Source organism: Tasmannia lanceolata, unplaced genomic scaffold (assembly GCF_043159265.1).
Source record: "Tasmannia lanceolata isolate RefF3 unplaced genomic scaffold, GAP_Taslan_0.1 ptg000037l, whole genome shotgun sequence".
In the NCBI taxonomy this organism is placed as follows: domain Eukaryota; kingdom Viridiplantae; phylum Streptophyta; class Magnoliopsida; order Canellales; family Winteraceae; genus Tasmannia; species Tasmannia lanceolata.
This window is the reverse complement of record NW_027518714.1, coordinates 60,353,073-60,373,838: the sequence shown is the minus strand read 5'-3', so window position 1 is coordinate 60,373,838 and position 20,766 is coordinate 60,353,073. Positions and strand designations below refer to the sequence as shown.

At 40.2% G+C, this 20,766-nt stretch overlaps 2 protein-coding genes across 2 annotated transcripts; both read left to right on the top strand.

The window, feature by feature from the left end:
• The first annotated feature begins 374 nt into the window (after window positions 1-374).
• On the top strand, window positions 375-3,869 carry LOC143862410 (adenosylhomocysteinase 1). Its single transcript, XM_077373455.1, has 3 exons — window positions 375-1,181; window positions 2,393-2,929; window positions 3,347-3,869. Exons 1-3 carry the CDS (start codon window positions 471-473, stop codon window positions 3,554-3,556), a joined length of 1,458 nt encoding a protein of 485 aa, XP_077229570.1. The 5' UTR covers window positions 375-470; the 3' UTR covers window positions 3,557-3,869.
• Window positions 3,870-8,073: 4,204 nt separating this feature from the next.
• LOC143862390 (UV-B-induced protein At3g17800, chloroplastic-like) lies at window positions 8,074-19,680 on the top strand. The gene is made up of 3 exons (XM_077373432.1): window positions 8,074-8,321; window positions 12,567-12,868; window positions 18,653-19,680. Exons 1-3 carry the CDS (start codon window positions 8,196-8,198, stop codon window positions 19,470-19,472), a joined length of 1,248 nt encoding a protein of 415 aa, XP_077229547.1. The 5' UTR covers window positions 8,074-8,195; the 3' UTR covers window positions 19,473-19,680.
• The last annotated feature ends 1,086 nt before the right edge of the window (window positions 19,681-20,766 follow it).

Genomic DNA, 20,766 nt, shown 5'->3' with positions numbered 1-20,766 from the left:
AAGAGTGTGGATATCATTCCCTCTGTGTTGTTCCGATTATGGGAAATGTTTTCAATGAAAACTTATTTTCATGAAAAAAAATTCAAAATAAAAAAAATCCATTTTTTTCCTAGGAAAATTGCAAACCTACAAGACCCTGGAATTATTTTTACAATGGAATCTTACTTTCCATGGAAAAACATTTCTTCATTTTTTTTCCCTAGATCCAAACACTCTCCATCGGCCATCCTATATTTTAGTATCATCCCAAAAAAAAATCTGAATGGATTCACCAAATCCAACTCCAATCGAACGGGCAGCAACCAACCTTAAAACAAGATCCCAACCGTCCATTACGCTTTTAACCTATATAAAACCTCATCCCTCCCCAACGAAACCCTCGCATTCGCATTGCAGAGGCTTCATCTGCAGGCACAAAAGAGAAGAAAATAGGTGATTTTTTTTCCGATTTTCTTCTGTAATCTTTCGTCATGGCTCTGCTCGTAGAGAAAACCTCTTCAGGGAGAGAATACAAGGTGAAAGACATGTCTCAGGCCGATTTTGGCCGACTCGAGATCGAACTCGCTGAGGTCGAGATGCCTGGACTCATGTCTTGTAGATCTGAGTTCGGACCTTCTCAACCTTTTAAAGGAGCTCGGATCTCAGGCTCTCTCCACATGACGATCCAAACCGCAGTCCTAATCGAAACCCTAACCGCTCTCGGAGCTGAAGTCCGATGGTGTTCCTGCAACATTTTCTCTACTCAAGATCACGCGGCCTCAGCCATAGCACGTGACAGTGCTGCAGTATTTGCTTGGAAAGGTGAAACCTTACAAGAGTACTGGTGGTGTACTGAGAGATGTCTCGATTGGGGGGCAGGCGGAGGGCCAGATCTGATTGTTGATGATGGTGGAGATGCTACGTTGCTTATTCATGAAGGTGTTAAGGCCGAGATCGAGTTTGAGAAGTCTGGAAAGGTGCCTGATCCGGCTTCTACTGATAATGCTGAGTTTCAGATCGTTCTCGGTTTGATTCGTGATGGATTGAAGTCAGATCCGAAAAGGTTTCATAAGATGAAGGATAGATTGGTTGGAGTTTCGGAGGAGACTACTACTGGTGTTAAGAGGCTTTATCAGATGCAGATTAATGGATCTTTGCTCTTCCCTGCTATTAATGTTAATGATTCCGTCACTAAGAGCAAGGTAATACTCTGATCTGTGTGGTTTTTACTCCAGATCTAAGCTTTTTGTACGATTATTTGCTTTTTTCCTCGGTTTTTATCCTTTTAATTGCTTGGATTCGGTGTTTGTATACTGTTTGTGATGTAGATCTAGGTTTTTTGTTTTCAATCCAGATCTAAGCCCTTTGTACGGTTGTTTGTTATTTTTTTGGTCTATATCTTATTAATTACTTAGATTCGGTGTTTGTATACTGTTTGTGATGCAGATCTAGGTTTTTTGTTTTCAATCCAGATCTAAGCCCTTTGTACGGTTGTTTGTTATTTTTTCGGTCTATATCTTATTAATTACTTAGATTCAGTGTTTGTATACTGTTTGTGATGCAGATCTAGGTTTTCTAATATTTTACCTCAGATCTTGTGTTTTGAAGGCTCTGTTTTGGTTCAAACACCTCTTTTTTTATTCAGATCTATTTCTTCCGCTCTTAAGCTCCGGTTAATCATTTATTCTCTAGTCGGATCTCATTATTCATTTCATTTTAACGTAATATCTGCATCTCGTTGTTGGATCTCTGCCGCTAAAGCTTAGTTAGGGTTTTAAATGAGAAGTAACTATTTAATTTAAGTGGTTTAGGTTTCAAATCGCCTAATCGTACACTCAATCGCCAGTATTTTAGTCTAATCGCTTGATCCGATTTCCAGGATCTGGACCTTGTTTACTACCTTTTTATATAAGCAGACCTGGATCTGGACGTTGTTTTCTTCTTATTTGTTGTATGAGCAATATCTATGTCATGGACGCGATCTTGATGGATCGGACCTTGTTTACTACCTTTTTATATAAGCAGACCTGGATCTGGACGTTGTTTTCTTCTTATTTGTATGAGCAATATTTATGTCATGGAGCGCGATCTTGATGGATCGGATCGAAACCGGTACAGGGTTCTTATGATCAGATCCTTGAATTCCCCAGCAGGTTTTTACTTTTACAGCATCTCACTGCTATTACCTTCTCTACCACCCTAGTAACCCTAGAACCCTGAGCACTTTGTTTTTTTCTTTTTAGCACCCTAAATCCCAATCCTTACTCATCCCTTCTATGCTTTTATGTTTTCAAACTAATTCAATCCTTCTCTTATTTTCTCAAATTCATTCAATCCTAGAACATTCAAAAAAGGTTTTCTTTATACCTGTGGCATTTACAATATCTGATCCATTTTTTCGTGCTTCAAACAGTTTGACAACCTGTACGGCTGCCGTCACTCTCTCCCCGATGGTCTGATGAGGGCCACCGATGTCATGATTGCCGGAAAGGTCGCTGTTGTGTGCGGCTACGGAGATGTCGGCAAGGGTTGCGCTGCTGCCCTTAAACAGGCTGGGGCTCGCGTGATTGTTACTGAAATTGACCCAATCTGTGCCCTCCAAGCCCTAATGGAAGGCCTCCAGGTCCTAACCCTAGAGGACGTGGTCTCTGAGGCGGACATCTTCGTGACGACCACTGGAAACAAGGACATCATCATGGTGGACCACATGAAGAAGATGAAGAACAATGCCATAGTTTGCAACATTGGACACTTCGACAATGAGATTGACATGATCGGCCTGGAAACATTGCCGGGAGTAAAGCGTATCACCATCAAGCCTCAGACAGATCGCTGGGTCTTCCCCGACACCAAAGTGGGCATCATTATCCTCGCCGAGGGCCGCCTAATGAACCTCGGGTGTGCCACTGGGCACCCCAGCTTTGTCATGTCTTGCTCCTTCACCAACCAGGTAAAAATGAACGACACTTTGTGCACTCTTCTGGGTTTAACCTCGTAGTTCATTGCTGCACTCTTCTGGGTTCATCTGAGTCCTTTTGCTTGCATACTTGAATGTAATAACTTTCATTTCAACTTCTTTTTCATGATCATGGGGAAGAATTTGAAGATTTTATTGAATTGGGAGATGAAATCTTAACTGGGTTTGACCTATCAATTCAAGAAAATCTGCAACTGGGTTTTACCATTCAACTGGGTTTGACCAGTTCACAACCTGGGAGGTGAAATCTTAACTGGGTTTGACGTCCTGATTCGATAAAATCTGCAACTGGGTTTTGCCTCCCAATTCAATCTTAACTGGGTTTTACCATTAAAAATAAAAAATAAAAAAATCTTAACTGGGTTTGTTGAATTGCTTGGTAATTTGCAGGTCATTGCTCAGTTGGAATTGTGGAAGGAGAAGGGGAGTGGCAAGTATGAGAAGAAGGTGTACGTTTTGCCCAAGCATTTGGACGAGAAGGTGGCTGCTCTTCACTTGGGAAAGCTCGGAGCCAGGCTAACCAAACTCTCGCCGGAACAGGCGGAGTACATCAGTGTTTCGGTCGAGGGTCCTTACAAGCCGGCTCAATACAGGTACTGAGGAGAGAGATACTGGGGAAGAGAGGGAACCCCGATCATTAATTTTTTGCTTTTTGCTTCTTGTTTTCTTGAGTTTTTCATGTGTGGGTAGACTGGTAGTAGGTTTTGAATTTGATAAAGAGGGAGTGGGAAAAAGATCGGGCTCTCTTTGAATAAGATATGCTATTGAGGGAGAAGAGAGGAGGGGTCGATATATTGCAAGTCGATGCTTTAGAACTCCGAGCTGCAATCATATTGTATCATCAAATGTAGTATCTTATGATTGGGATATTTAAATCTCTCTCTCCATATTTGAATTTGCACTTATTTCTTTATTTGATGAAACTTTATTAAATTTAATACTACACAGTTTTATAGATTAAAACTTAGGTTTGATTAATCTGTCCAACATTTGAATTTACGACTGTGCATTGGCTTTCAGCAATTTGAAAAAAATTCAATTGATTTGAAGGGAATTGACTTGCGCCATCATGCTCACTGTTCATGTTATTGGTTTCAATTGAGATTAGTGATAGCCCAAAAATTGCAGATTTCCCTCGATCTGGAATGTCTGCATAGTGGAAGAAAAGATCAATCGGTCTAAATCCAACTTGCTGAAATCCTAGAATCACAACATCATGAGTCAACTCTTTATTATTGAATATTGGAGGTGGTTGCATTTTATGTAAGGTATTATTTGAGAGTATTAGCCATCTGTTAGGGCTCCCTCTCTTTCAACTCTTTGCCTTGGCCTTGCCTATATTTGTAGTGCATCAGGTTTTATACCTACCTCTCTGTCAAGAGAAGACCCCGATAACCTCCTATTGATACTGTTAGTTAGAATCTGGTGGTATCAATTAGGGCTAGGCTGGACCGGCCCTAATTGACCCTAGTGCAAATACCTGTTGAGAATGCCAAAAATAAAGCAACCACTTATCATATAGAACAAAATGATCAATAAACAGAGAGATGGAACAAAATAAGACAATATGAATTCAACAACATGACGGGCAAGAGAGACAATTAATAATAATAATCTAAAGAAATACCAATCCAAGATAATAGAAAATATTAGCAAAAAAAACATGCATAGATGGTTCAATTCTATAATAGAAAACTTAGGGTCGGGCCGGTTCAGGGTACCCAAGGCATTAGCTTAGAACCCGACTCGACCTGAGTCAGGGTCTAAAAAAATGAACCTTGACCCGCTCTCAGGGTTTGAAAATCCAGCCCTGACCCTGTTCAGGCTCAGGGCTGACAGGGCCAAACTTGCACTCCTAATTGATACACTGGCGTTGGGTGTCCCTAGTAATCAAAAGGAGTGCAAATATCACTTCTGTAATGACCCTTTTCTTCAACCTCTATAAAGAACATTAAACACTCAAGAAAAAGACTGCATTGCATTCATATAGCACTAATGGCAGCACTCCATTTAATATACCATATGCAAAAACACAATATAAAGATAGGTGGAAGATGGACAATCTGAAGTTAATCTCTTCATGTATCAATTCAGTCACATACAAAAGATTGTGGGGAATATGTAGGGAAGGAGAAGAGTAGATGGGGAAGGATAGATGGTTGTCGCATCCAAGGGCGCACTGCTCATGGATGGGGTGTTCTCTAGAATGATTGTGGAAGATGGGCGATCTCCAAGTGCACACTGCTGCGAGGAGGAAGGAGGATGGAGGATAGATGGGGTGCTCACTGCACCGTCCAATTAGAAAACCTACTGCCTTCTAAGTTGGTTGCTTCACTAGCATAGGAGATGAGTTCTTTGAATGTCTTGATTGCATGCCCTTTTATCCTTCACCATTTGTTACTTATAGCCTAATTACTCCTACCCCAAACCATATGGGTGTCTTTATCAATTCAGCACCTTTCTTTTGAGCACAACCAAGAGAGTGTTGCCCATGAATGGAAACACATGGGGGGTGCCACTATCATTTCAGCACCATGAAGAGATTGCCCAAAGGGGCCCTTGCATAATCGTGTATTTCTTGGCCCAAACCCACCAAAAGTTCCACTCACCCGTACATGGGTGCCAATATCATTTAATCCCCCAGGCAGAAATAGTGCAAAATAGTACAAAATATAGCCACCTCTCATACCCTTTGGACTCTAGATGGCTCTCCGACCAATGCTCCAAAGACTCCCACTCCAATGGCCTCACAAGTGGACCATCTCCACCCGATCTAGCCCCACAGATGATGCCAAAACACACAGAAAGCGGTCACACACGGCCCAATCCTTGCACTTCCATCCGATCCGTAATACTCGTTCAATGTTCCTAAAAAGGAATATTACAACTTCCCATTTGAAAAATGTTTCTTAAAAAGGGTAATGATATCAGCACAACCATGGTTTGATAATTGCACTGACATATCCTGTTTTTTATCATTTAAGGAGCTGTCAAGGGTTATTGCAGTTCCCAAAAAGCTAAAGGGAAATGATATATCCACCCCTTTTGATTACTAGGAACACCCCCTGTCAGTGTATCAGTGCCTAAAGAGGGGCTGTTGTACTTATGTCAGAAGAATTCAATGCCTCTGATTGCCCCAAACACTGACATGGGGTGTTCCTAGTGATCAAAAGGGGCAGTTATATCACTTCCCAAAGCTAAAACCAACCAATTAAAAAAAGAAGGAAAAGACAAGCTGCATTTGTGCAATTATTAATGCGTGGTTGTGGTGATATCATTTCCCTTCTTAAAAAGGACTCTTACACTACGGATTTTTATATTACATATTATAAATGAGAAAATGGTTTTTACACACAAGTGTAGATAAGTTATCTACAGACTAGCTTAAAATACAGTGGAGGTCTATATTGTTTGGGTGATCCAAACCATTGATTTGATTGGCCCTCACATAGATAGGGTGTCCACTAAAAATCAGTTCCATAGGATCATCCTAACCCTTCGAACCGTGGAGTCAAAAAATGGACAGACTTGTGAAGGTTTATACACGTTTTTTTTGCCTCCACGGTCCGAAGGGTTAGGATGATCCTATGGAGTTGATTTTTTGTGGACACCCTATCTATGTGAGGGACAATCAAATAAATGGTTTGGATCACCTAAACAATGTGGGCCTCCACTGTATTTTAAGCTAGTGTGTAGATAACTTTTCTACACTTGTGTGTAGAAACCGTTTTCTCATTATAAATAGGGATTTGCTAGGGAATATTGCATAAGGCATTTTGTGGTTGAGTTTTTGAATGTGAGAGTTGCCACCTCCTATGAATTAAATGAAGAAGACAAAATCTGAGCCTGTGTGGCTGCTCTCACATGCTACAACCCAACCGCGAAATGCCTACTACAATGTTCCCTAGCAAATCCCTTGTAAATAAGAGAGTACAAATTATGGGCATTGGAACATTAGAGCAATAAGATATAAGATTATAAAATTATGAAGCATTAATTGTTAGATCCTCACAGTATATATATCACACCGCGTTGTGATAGGAAATTGGGCTCCACATCCTCCGTGTTTAGATCCATCTATATGAACGTCAACCATAGGTGAGAACACTTTGATCAGATGAGCTTAGGCCCTCAATCTATTAACACTTAATTTGGCCTTGTTCAGGTTAGACCGATGTTTTATGTAGTCCTTTATCTAATGCCTGTTCGGGATGGGACCAAGACCATGTCATTTGTCTTATGATGTTCGAAGCGATCAACAGAGTTGATCTAGCTTAATGGTTGAAGCTTTGTATCTCAATCTTGAAGTCACAGGTTTGATCCCCAGCTTACCTACCAAAATAAACACGGATGGGTGTATATTCGAGATTGGACCAAAACCATGTCAGTTGGCTTATGATGTTTGGTCTGGATGCCGTGTTCCTCCCTATTTTTGTTGCCACGAGAAGGATACTGTAAAGGGAAAACACTGAAAAACTAGCTTGCAACTATAGAGAAAGAGAATGTGAAGATGGTAAAGAGAGTGAAGAATTTGGGTTACTTCGAGGGAACCCACCCTCCAGATAACACAATGTTTAATGAGAAAACAGTTTCTACACACAAGTGTAGATACGTTATCTACACACTAGCTTAAAATACAGTCGAGGGCATATTGTTTAGGTAATCCAAACCATTCATTTGATCGGCTCTACTAAAAACCAGCTCCATAGGATCATACCAACCCTATGATTTGTGGAGATAAAATTGACGTGTATAAACCTTCACAAATTCGTGACTTCTGAGGCTCAAGTTATCAAGATATTTTATAGTTGAGTGAGGCATGAAGTCTAGTATTTTTCAGAAAGTACACTGGGTCCACTTCACAGGATGATCTATACCGTTCATTTCTTAGGCCACAACGTAAATACCCTGTGCTCCATAGGATGATCCCAAGCTTCTGATCCGTAGAGGGACTTCACAATATAGAAACCTCCACAGAACGGAAGGTCAGGATCTCTCGGATCATTGAATCTGGTTACATACACGTGGCATAAACGGTCCAAAAGTGTCTTTCAGGAAAAAAGAGTCCTAATCCTTTTTAATAGTGAATATTTCGTTTGACCGACTCTGGGATCCCTATCCCACACGTTTCTCCCCCCCTCTTTTTTATAAATACACCCCATATCTTTGTGTTCTCCATCTGAGTTCTTGGTTTTTTGTCTGTTTCTTCTTCTTCTTACTTGTGAGCGTTTGGGTGTTAATGGAAAGTCGTGGTTGCTTTAGAACAGCCCAACCTTTGCCGGGTTCGGTGAAGTGTAAAGGGGGTGGTGGTGTTTTCTCTAAGCTCGGATCTCACAAGCCCAATAATCTTCCCCTCTCTTCTCAGGTTTGTAAGTTTCTCTTGTTTTTTTTTGGCTTTACTGGTATCGGATTCGTGTTTATTTTTTCTTTTTCTGTTTTATAAATTTGGAAGGGAGAATGTTTTGATTGGTTCGAATAATTAGTACCCTGTTCATGCTACTTGCCTAGATGAGTCCCACTTAGGATCGAATAAATTAATTTGTATTTTTTTTTAATAAATTGTGGAATTTTGTCTCTAATTGTTTTTTATATATAAGGGTTATCTTGTGTTAAATCCCTTGATTTTTGGGATTTCTTTAATCGGATATTGCTGGTAGCTACGTTAGATTAGGGATGTCAATAACCAACGTAGCTAGTTAGTTTTAGCTATCTTTTATATTTATCTTTAAGTTTTCTTTTATTTATCCTTTATTCTGATTGGTTGTGTTGAGAGAAGAAGAGATTAGAGAGAAAATGAAGAAGTTAGGGTTTACTCCCCCTTACTTTAGTATTTAGAACATACAAAGACCACTATGCCCTTAGGCTATGCAATACACCTTCTAACACTCCCCCTCAAGCTGGAATGTATATATTGTACATTCCAAGCTTGTTACATATGTCACTCAATTTTGTATAGCTTAAGGGCTTTATGAACACATCTGCTAACTGATCAGCAGATCTCGTGAAAGAAACATGAATCTCGCCTCTTTGTATCCTTTGGTGAATGAAGTGGCAATCAACCTCTATATGCTTGGTTCTCTCATGAAAGACTGAATTGGTAGCTATATGAATTGCAGCTTGATTGTCACAATACAGCTGAGCTGGAGCAGATGAAGAGAAACCAATCTCTGAAAGGAGAGAACGTAACCAAATAAGCTCCCCGCTGGTATGAGACATAGCACGATACTCTAATTCGGCACTCGACTTGGAGACTATGTCCTGCTTCTTACTTTTCCACGACACTAGATTGCCACCAACAAAGGTGCAATATCCAGTGGTGGATCTCCTATCTGCTGGAGATCCTGCCCAGTCTGCATCACAGAAGCCTTCTACCCGGGTATGACCATGCTTCTTGAATACGAGTCATTTCCCTGGTGCTTCTTTTAAGTAGCGAAGAATCTGAATCACTGCTGCCCAGTGAGAAGTACGGGGTGAGCTCATATGTTGGTTGACTGAGCCAACAGCAAATGATATATCTGGACGAGTGACTGTAAGATATATGAGCTTACCCACCAGCCTCCTATATCTGCCAGGGTCATCTAATAAATCTCCTTCTTCTGGAAGAAGTTTCCCATTTGGGTCCATGGGAGCAGACGCAGGTTTCACTCCAAGGTGACCTGTCTCCTCAAGAAGATCTAGTACATATTTCCTCTGTGAGAGGGAGAGATCTCTAGTAGAATATGCAACCTCAATGCCAAGAAAGTATCTGAGACGACCCAAATCTTTGGTTGAAAACTCGTTCTGCAAGAAGGTTTTCAACCTGCGTATCCCCTCTGAATCACTGCCTGTAATGATGATGTCATCGACATATACTATCAATAGCACACAACCAGTAGTGGAATGAGAACTGAAGACGGAGTGATCAACTGCACATTGCTTCATGCCATAGTGCATGATAGCATCACTGATGGAGGGAGGGAGGAGAGAAGGAGAAGAGGATCTTCTCCAATGGTCCCTAGGGCACAAAAACCCCTAGGGCTCTGATACCATGTTGAGAGGAGAAGAGATTAGAGAGAAAAGGAAGAAGTTAGGGTTTACTCCCCCTTACTTTAGTATTTATATATAAAGAGAACATACAAAGACCACTATACCCTTAGGCTATGCAATACACCTTCTAACAGGTTGTAGAGTCCTTTTTTTTTTTGAAATGGCAAGATGAATTCATTAAAAAGGAAGGGGACCGAGGTGGGCCTCAACCAAAATTACAAGAAAATAAAACAACAATAACAAGAAAGACAAATCTCAGGGAGGGAGGAAGTCAAACCACTCCAACTCCAACCTCCTAACCCCACTTCTAGCCAAGGAGTCCGCCTCCCCATTAGCAGATCGCCGAACATGATTGAAAACAATAGATGAGCCTGCAATTAAATCATCTATTTCATCAAAAATAGAAGAAAATCTCCAAGGAGGCGACACCAACCCCTTCAACCATTTAATCACATTCAAAGAATCTCCCTCCACAATAGTGGTATCCATGCTATCTCTCTCAAGCCTTTTTATGCCATGATAAACCGCCCTCACCTCGGCCTCCGAGGCATCACAAACTCCAAGAGGGCCGGCAAAAGCCCATATAACTTCACCACAAGCATCCCGACACAACCCACCAACACCGGCCGGGCCCGGGTTCCCAATACTCGACCCATCAAAGTTAAATTTGAACATTTCAATAGGCGGAGCCTCCCATCTCTGAACAATCGGATGTCGGCTCTTCCTACTAAAGCAAACAATCCTCCAACCCTCCCATAAGTCAAAGGCTGATACAAAACGGAAAGCCGGTAAACTTCTCGCCCATGAAATAGTGAGCGCAATAATTTTCATATATAACCAATACGGAGATTTTGCAACTCCTTCAAAGACACGGGAGTTTCTCTCTTTCCATATCACCCACCATGTTGCAAGAAGACACAAATTCCACAATACTTTGCCCTTCTTCTTCCATGGCACAAAGGTCCAAAGAAGAATCAACTCTGGAATAGAAAATGGAAAAATCCAACATATGCCAAATCTCAGAAATATCAAACTCCATACCTGACGCGTAAAGGAGCAATGCATGAAGAGATGATCCACAGATTCACCATCTTTCAAGCAGAGGGGGCAATGGTCAACAAGCATCATACCGCGCTTCCGAAGGAAGTTAATCGTTTGAATCCGATCACGACATACCGCCCATCCGAAGAAACCAACTCTAGGCGGGCAATGAAATTTCCATACCTCGGCTGAAATGGAGGATACACTGCAAGGCAACAAGCTGAAATAGAAAGATTTGACAGAGAAAAAACCAGACGATTCCGCAGTCCATACTCTTTTATCCATACCGCTTCTCTTAATGTAGCAACCATCTAAAAGCTTAAGAAATTGGGCAACCGACTCTAGCTCCCGATCAAAGAAGTTCCTTCTAAACCTAGGGGACCAAACTAAACTACCCCCTTCTCGAGCAAAGCATTCAGCAGGTTGTAGAGTCCTAGTGTCTTGAAACTTGAGATCATTGTAGGCGTTTATATTTTCTTATCTCTTAATGGAAAAGGTAGAGAAGATTTCTACTTAATTTCGTGCTATTGTACGAGGGACTGGTTTCCCAAACGAACCATTGTTTCACCTTCTTCTTGTCTACTTTTGGGTACCTATCATCTTGATTGGGTTGGGTTGGGTAGGAGTTTTCGAGGAAGTGTGTTACGATCTTGAGTGGGGGGCCTGCCTAGGTATAGGAATGGGTGAGACCCACCTAGTATGGGACAAGTTTAAAGGGCCTTGCCTAATGCTGGATCTGTGGAGAGGAATACCTGAAAAGGTAGTAAAATGCAAGAGTGAAAGCCACCAGAGTGAAGTTGCCACAGAGTGGGGCGCCACAAAAGGAGTGACTTGTGGAAAGGACTACGTCACAGAGTGGGCTGCCGAGGATGGCGGATTTGGAAGTGTGGTGGTATGTTACGGTCCTGAGTGGAGGACCACCTACGTATGGGACTGGGTGTGACCCGGACAGGTATGGGATAGGTTTAAAGGGCCTTGCCTAACGCGTTCCATCAGCTCTGGAGCTTTTGGCGTATTGATAAGGCACCTAACAAAGTGGTCAAGTGGGTTTTCTTTAAATAACACGTAAACAATCTTTTTCAATTGAATGAAGAATTTCAATCTCAAAATTGTGTTTCTGTACACAAGGGGACTGACCCTTCCCTCTTGACACAAGCGTGTCAAGAGGCTGATCTTCCGTCTAAGAAGATCAATCACATTACAAACCGATTCACGTTCGTAGCAGTTCGGGTCTTCGGATTGAAGAAGTTTCATATCGCTGGTTTATTTTTTTGATTTTAATGTGAATATTAGGTCATTTTGATTTTGTATTTCTCCTTAAATTGTATGATTCAATACTTCTCTGAAAGTAAAATGCACACTTTCATGATAACTGAACTACCCTTTTCGATGAATTCAAAAATTGGTGGCTGAGATACAGGCTTGCATCATTCGATTCTTTGTAGAATCTCCGAAAATTCTGATAGGGTTCATGGTTTTCCTTCGATCAGTGATCTGAAAGGAGACTGATTTCTTTTATTGGTTTATCTTTATGCATTCATAGGATATCTTCGAGAGCTGCGGAAGCTTTCATTTTGCTGGGGGAGTTAAGTGTGGTAAACTGAGAGTGCGAACGCTTGTTACCAATGCAAGTGCAAAGTCTAGCAAATGCGACTTTAGAAGTGTGATTACGCCCCTTGAGCCATGGTCATCGGCTGGAAAATTCTTGAAGAGTATTTTGAAGAATCAGTGCCATCTTTTCAATATCGCTGTCATACAACAACTAGAGGAATTGGTTGCTGATAGGGATGATGCCATTGCTCGCCAGAAACATAGCCTGGGTTCTACTGAATCGTGTCTTCACAGGTTAGTGCTTCTCAACTTGGTCATACCAATCATTGATTTCTGTAGTTTTAGTCTAGCTTGTTAAAGTATAAAAGATTAAATAACTTCTTCTCCAACAGCTTAAGCTTTTGGAGTAATTGGTTGTTTCACATGCCAACAGAGAGAAGGTCCCGAGTTCAAAACTCCTTGATATTAAAAATCCACATCCGATGGCCATCCCAAAAGAGAGGCCACATGTTCCACGTGTAGGCCAACCCTAAAAAGGAGGGGCTGCACGTGAGGGGGAGTGTTAAAGTATAGAAGATTAAATAGCACCTTCTCCAATTGCTTTAGTTTTTGGAGTAATTGGCTGAATCACATAGGTAACTTATTTTTTGTTCTTCTACACAAAAACCCAATCACCTCAGGACATTGAAAATGAATTTGAGAGTTGCTTGCTTTTGCTTTAATAATTTCCTTTGTGAATTTCTATCTCGTCTGTCGGTTGAGTAGCTATGTTGCATGAGTACAGGTACGAGTGTTGGAATCTGACACAGGTATTGAGTGTCAAATTCGGCTAGCCTCAGAAAAATGAATCGTGGATTCACTATTATATTTTAATCTATGATTTGGCTGACGCTCTGAATTTATTGCTGACACACGTATCATGTCATGCTCGACAAGACACACGTGTCGACATTCCTTTCGACACTTTTAAATGTACTGCTAGAAGTGTCAAGACTTAATATGGTCATGTCGACACATTTTTGTACCGTTTCATGTGTCACATTTTGTTCTATTACTGAATGTTGTCTTTACCTCTTTTATTATTAACTTTTCTTTCATTATAAACTTTTCTTCTAACTAATATTTGCTATTATATTCTCTCCCTTAAACCAAAAACCCTAAACAAACTCTTATTCTAAGGTTATATTCATTGTATCCTATTGGTTTCCCTTTCTCGATGCATATTGAAGACCGAAGAGAACTAGATAAAATTGATGAAAGCGTTGTTATTTGATTATTTCATGTTTCTTTTAGATTATAGTTGATTAATATTAGTTTGTTAAATGAATATTGTATTTATATTATTGCAAATTATCATAGTAATTAGTAATTTTATATGTATTTATGCATATGAAAGTGTCCCCATTTCTAGATTATTAGGGGCTGTCATGTCAGAATCAGACATCTTGTATCCGTGTTGAAACTCGACACATGAATATGTGTCCACAAATCATGATTCTTTATATTTGTTCTTGTTTCCAAATTTTGGGGGTTTGCTGTATCTAACACTCTGTGTCCGTGTCGACACGCGACACTCGTCCACAAATCATAGATTTTAATCAATTATAATTTTAATTGTTTTACATTATAATATGAAAATTTAATAAGTTAAGCAAATATAATATTTAAATTTCATGTGGAGCGCTCCTCCATAGCTTTTCGACATGTAGGAAGATTAGCAAATGGTAAAGCTAAAGGATTAGCCAGGGACGGATTCACTAGAGGCGAGCTACAGATATTTGGCTTTCTTCCCCATTGAGGGGCTCTTCCTTTGCTCTCCCAATTCTTGCCCTCATTTTATTTTATTTTTCTTTTGTGCTGACCATCTCGGTCGCGGGTTCTCCCGTTTTTTCTCATTAATATATTCTTTGCCATTTCAAAATATATATTTTTATTTTCATATTAAAAAACTTACTATTGGAATAGATAAAACTCAAAACATATATGATATTGTAAATTTTTTTGTATTAGTTTAGAAAAAAAAATAGCTATAAGAAATCTAGAAGTGCCGCAGTGAAATCCTGAAGTATTGAAATCCAACACGGGTACATCATCCATTTAGAGGAATCCATGTAACCTAGTTGAGTGGCATTCCTTTTACCCAGTGTTTAAAAACACGTATGCGGCTGAAGAAAAATCCCTGTCGACTCGGCGCGGACAAGGCCGAGAACGTGGTTGACGCTGTTGAGTACTCGGTTGACGCGGTCAAAGGAGATTTTATTGACTCTGTAGCACAAAACGCTGAATGCGCCCAAGGGAAAAAGGGAGTCGACTCGGGGGAGTTTAAAACTATGCTTTTATTATCATTGTTTTGATCATCAAGACATGGCATTCTAACTTTCCAAGTTATTTGGAATGAACTATTCAAGTAATTTTCATGACCACTACAAACCTTGGTAAACTCCAATTATATGCATGGATATGAATAAACACAAACATACATGCAAGGGTAAAAGATTTCTATTCAAGTTTCATCTCTTCTGAATTTGAAACATCTAGTTTGTATGGGCACCGTGTGTACATACATGTTGGACTGATGTGTCAATACGACTATTAGAAGAAAACCTTATTTTACATATAGAAACTTAGATACTGGTGGCTAATTTCCATATTGAACAATGAAAAAGAGAACATCTTAAATATGACGTCCCTTGAGAAAAAACGATCTGCTGAATGTGCAACTTCTTTTCACCTTCTCAGGTAAGAAACTCTTATGACCTTTCCAACTTTGTAAGCAAGTCTCACTATGATTTCAGAGTCAGAAAAATCTATCTCGACCCTGTGTGGCATTCAGGCAGTACTCCAACACTGCTGAGGCAACCTTCACATAAATGATTCTGAGTTGGTGTTTGCTCACTCAAGCCTTGTGTTAGCATCGCCTTTAAGGTGACATATGTGCAGCTGAGCTCACCCGGAATTGAGATGGGATAACACATTATCTATTTAAAACAGAGGGTTTACAGTGGCTAGCAATATGGGATTGATTTCGAGTTGAGGGAGTCTCTCCCAAGTCCCAATTTAAGGTTTTCACAATATGGTTTGGGACTGGACCCTAGTTGCAAGTTCTTTGTGCTGTGTAGCAGTGTTAACTTGGAGCAGTTAATCACCAGATAAGATCATTTCAACATCATTCCCATGCACCCTTCTTGAAGATTGTAATATTCTTACCTTTCCGAACAGGTTTTTTTTTTCTTCCACATAGTGAGGGCTTTTAACCTTTGGATCCACAAAGCTGCAAATCTTATATCATTCCCTGCTGCAAAAGCATTAGTCTAATTGTCTGTCATTTATGGAATAGGAAATAGCTATTCCCATCTGATTGGACACCCCCAACCAAACAAACAAACAATCTGAGGGATAATTTATGGCTTAGATTTGGAACACTTAATCTTGTTCACACACACACACACACACAAACAAACAATCTGAGGGATAATTTATGGCTTAGATTTAGAACACTTAATCTTGTTCACACACACACAAAATCTGAGGGATAATTTATGGCTTAGATTTGGAACACTTAATCTTGTTCATTGTATTGGGCATTTCTCCTCCATTGTGAGTATCTTCATGTCTAGTGCAACCCCTCAGTGTTATCTTGTTTAAAGCAATAATATTCAGTTTAATAGAAGTGTATGGATTCAGTTTAAGAGAAGTGTATTTTGGGTGTGTCGTTAGATTTTCATAAGAGCATTAGATTCAGGCAGAGTGGAGATCGGGTGAGATTTTGGCTGGATTTGTGGTGTGGTAAGGTCCTTTTGAAAGATGAATTTCCGAATTTTTTGGTGGCGGTTGAAAACGATGTTTTGGTTAGGGTGGATAGTAGGATCATTTGGGCGCTTGCTTTCAGGCGGAACTTCTTTGACGGAGAGCTTATTTTAGTTTCTAGGCTTTTTTATGCTCTTGAAAGGTGTTATATTAAGAGGGATGGGGCGAAATCCAGGATTTGGATTTGGAATGTGGGGGGTGAGTTTTCTTCTAAATCATTTTACAATCAGTTATTGCTTTCTCCGACTTCTCCTGTGACTGCCAAAGTTTGGGATATTCCTGCCCCACCTTCGATTGTTTTGTTTGGCTGGGCGGTCTTATTGGGGAGGATTCAAACGATTGATTTTTTGAGAGATAGAAAGATGATCATTGTTAATTTTTGTACTCTTTGCAAAGAAGATGGAGAATCTGCGATCATTTGTTTAATCATTGTTCTTTCGCGAGGAAAGTGTGGGGTAGGGTTTTGGGTAGGTTTGGGGTTCAGTGGGTTTTTCTGAGGGATTTGGCTCTGGCTTTTGAGAATTGGCAATATGCCCCGTGGGGTTTGCAGGGGAAAACTTTGTGGAAGCTATCTTTTCTTGCTGTTATTTGGTCGATATGGAGAGAAAGAAATGCTAGAACTTTCAGAGGTATTTTTTAATAGTGTGCTTCATTCATTGCTTCTAAAGTAACGGTGTAAACAATTTTTTGGGCGAAATCTTTACAATTATTTTAGTTTGTTTCGGCTTTTGATCCATGGTATGGATGGTTTGAGGTTTGCTCGAGTAGTGACGGAGGGAACAATATTGTCCAAGAGTGGGAACCTCTGGGGTATGGCTTGCGTAAGCTTAACTTTGATGGATCTAGTATTGCTAATCCCGGTCCTGCGGGTATTGGTGGGCTTTTAAGGGATGATTTGGGTGCAGTGATTTGGTCTTATGCCGGGCCGATTGGGACTGCTGACTCGAATGAGGTGGAAGTTAGGGCTGCTCATCAAGGTATCAAGCTGCTTGAAGGGGAGAATTTTAATAATATTATTGTGCAAGGTGATTCTTTAAATGTCATCCGTTGGTTGTCCGGTTCTCATAAATTTCCGTAGAGATTTGCGGATTTTTTTTAATGAAATCCTTGATATTGTTGGAGACTCTCATGTGAGGTTTAATCATGTTTGGAGATCGGCTAATGGAGAGGCGCATTCACAAGCTAGGAGGGGGGTTGATTTGGAGTCCTTGGAGAAGTTTGATTTTCTTCCCCGCTTGAGGGTGTATTGCATTTTCTTGTATTGTTTATTTTCTTTTTGTACATATTGACCGTCTTGGTTTTTTTTAATGAATTCCACCATACAAAAAAAAAGAGAGAAGTGTATGGAAATAGTGTTGATAATTGGTAATTTGAGCTCTGGCTTCATATGTGTCATACACGGAATATAAATGGCTTCTTATTTGTCATACATGCAGAGATCATGCCTTCATCATATTCCTTTCTCGACCTGATAATCCAAATTCTATATTTCCTGATTTAACCTATTGTTTCAAAACTGGCAAATTGCTTCGGACCATAATCCTTAAAATTGTCAAGGCTCGTAATTCAATCCAAATGAGTATTTTCTCAAGTATCTTTCTCTTGGAGTCATTCCCTCGGTTTTTGAATTAATTCTAAGTTCTTTAGGGATTGGCAAAAGTGTGTCCTGGACTCTAGGACTAGAAGACTACCCGCACCTTTATTTTTCGTGTACCTTTTTTCATAGTACAGCTACAGAGTGAGTTCTTCGGCCGCATGTGTTGGCTGTTCTGCACATCATGTTCTGAAAATCTTAGTGACATTATGCCCACCATGCATTACATGGTTAATTATCATTTAAATTTAGCTCCCTGTTGCTTTATTTAGGTCCACGAGTGTAGGGAATAAGCTCTAGCTTCCTGGATGGGATCAACTTAGCTTTATTTTTCTTGCCTTATTTATATCTTCTGTTACCATTCAGGTAATAGGTTTGGTGTTTGATTTGCATGTCAAACCGCTTTTATATTCAGATTAATCTCTTCTCGCATCTGTATTTGAACATGTTGGTGTTTTAATACCCACCATGAATCTGATAATTGGTAAATTGTGATTGAAAATTTTGTTTTCAAATGCTCTGAAAGTATTGCAAAGTGAACTTACTTACAAATTGACTTCAGTTTTCATTAGTCTCAGCTGTTGTCCAGATGTGATTTCGATGTTTTTTTCTTACTGTTTATCAACATCGATGGATATCTAGACTTATTATTGTGAATTCTATGGCACTGCACACAGGAGGATTGCAGAAATGAAAGATCTAGAATGTCGATTTGCCCTTGAAGAGGTCATGTACATGCTAATTGTTCACAAGTTCTCCCAGCTTGGAGTCCCTATGGTTCCAAGATTGTCCAAATGCATCAGTAATGGGAGATTAGCAATATGGGAATCAAAAGACCGAGAGTTGGAATCAATCCACTGTTTAGAGGTGCAAGAGATGATAAAGGAACATCTCTTCACCATCCTCAGCCTAAGAAGTGAATCTGATGCCACAGACAATTGGACAACGACTAAGATTCGAAGGCTGCATCTCGGTCTAGTCTACGGTGCTTCCATCATGTACGGTTACTTTCTGAAGTCCGCGAGTCTGAGGCATTACTTGGAGCTAAATTTCACTCTTACCCAACTAGACCTTCCTCTTGGTCATGGGATTAGCCTCCCAAGTGCTGAATTTCGGCCTTATCGGTCAGAGAACCTTGTCATGCATGGAGATGTCCCTGACCCATTATTTTCCTTCTATCAAGGTTTAAGGAGCTGCCTAAAGAACGAAAGGCTGCGGGGGTACATAATGGGATTTGATCCCCAGACCTTACAGATATGTTCAAAGCTGAAATCAAGAGAGGCAATTAATTTGATTGAGAATCACAGTTGGGCGCTGTTGTACGGGGGTGAAACGAGCGTCATCAAGAATGATGAGATGGTGGTGGTTACATTTTCAAGCCTTAAGAGGTTGGTATTGGAGGCTGTTGCATTTGGGACTTTTCTTTGGGATGTGGAAGAGTATGTTGATTCCTTCTACAAGTTGAAGGAAAACGTAGAACCTGGAACTGAAAAATGAAACACTTCTGATGAAGTGTTTGTAAATGAGATACATAGCTGTGATTTGGGCTGGAACTCTCTCTATATTCTAAGGAGGGGTTTAGTCGCGCACGGGATTTTTAACCCCCTGGAGATTTCCTGGGTTGTGCGGCGCTCTTGGAAAGTCCAGAGGACTGTGGGTCACTCTGGGATTCCCTGGGACTTTTCAAGCAGATACTTCAGTAGGGATCAAGCTTTAGATTCTAATTCTTCACCATTACAGTAGGAAGTTTGTGGGGCCCTAATTGTGGGTCCAAATAAATAAATATTGTGGTTCCTTGTACCCAGTCATCGATCGTGACTATTGGAATTATCACTTTTGCAATTGAGTTTTCTGAATTCTTATATGATGAATGCACAAATTTTCTCAAGTAAACATATGAGGACATTAGAAGTACAAATGGGGCCTACTTGTTCAATTATCTGTTGCTATAGATAGCCCAAGGATTCAAAATCCACACTCATAGGGCGAATCTGACCGTCCATTTTGTGGCCACAAATTAGAGGATTAGATAGTATATGAGTGTGGATAAATTATTTGGATCATTGAGAAAGTGGAGCCCATTGTAGCTAACAGATTAAATAAATGGCTTGGATCATTGAGAAAGTGGACCCCACTTGTATCCTATCCTTTAATTGAACTAGTAGGCCCCACTTGGAAATATATAGTAGTTTTATAAGGGAGGCCTTATTTTCTACATGGGGCCCAAATAGATAAAGAGGAATATACCTAACTTGTCCGTATATGCGTTTTCCTCTTTTTACCGATCACAACGTAAAAAATCGCCACGTGGTGGTCTTGCTTTCAAACTCGGACCACTAAAGAGACCTAGAAGGATTATACTTCCCTTAGAAAATGACTGTAACACCCTTAAAGTTTCTTCAATTTGACCATAACTTTTCATCTAAAATAATGTTCATTGGGGGCTAGTATTGTCATTATACGATATCCTCTTTAGCGATCAGAACGAAAAAGTCGTGACGCGGAGGGCATGCATTCAAACTGGACCACTCATACCACTCCTAGTAAATGACCATAACACCCTCGAGGATTCTTCGACTCGACCATTAACTTTTCATCTAAAAAACGTAATTACTTCCGTTCTTTAGGGCTAGTCTTGTCATTCCACGTGATCTTTTCGTTATTAAGAAGTGATTTAGGGACTTTTATTTTCAATTAAAATAGGCTAGCGATAAATTCGCACTCCCTGTAGTATAATTCGCACCCTTATTAACATGATTTGAGGTCAAAAAGCGTTAAAGTCTGCCACAAT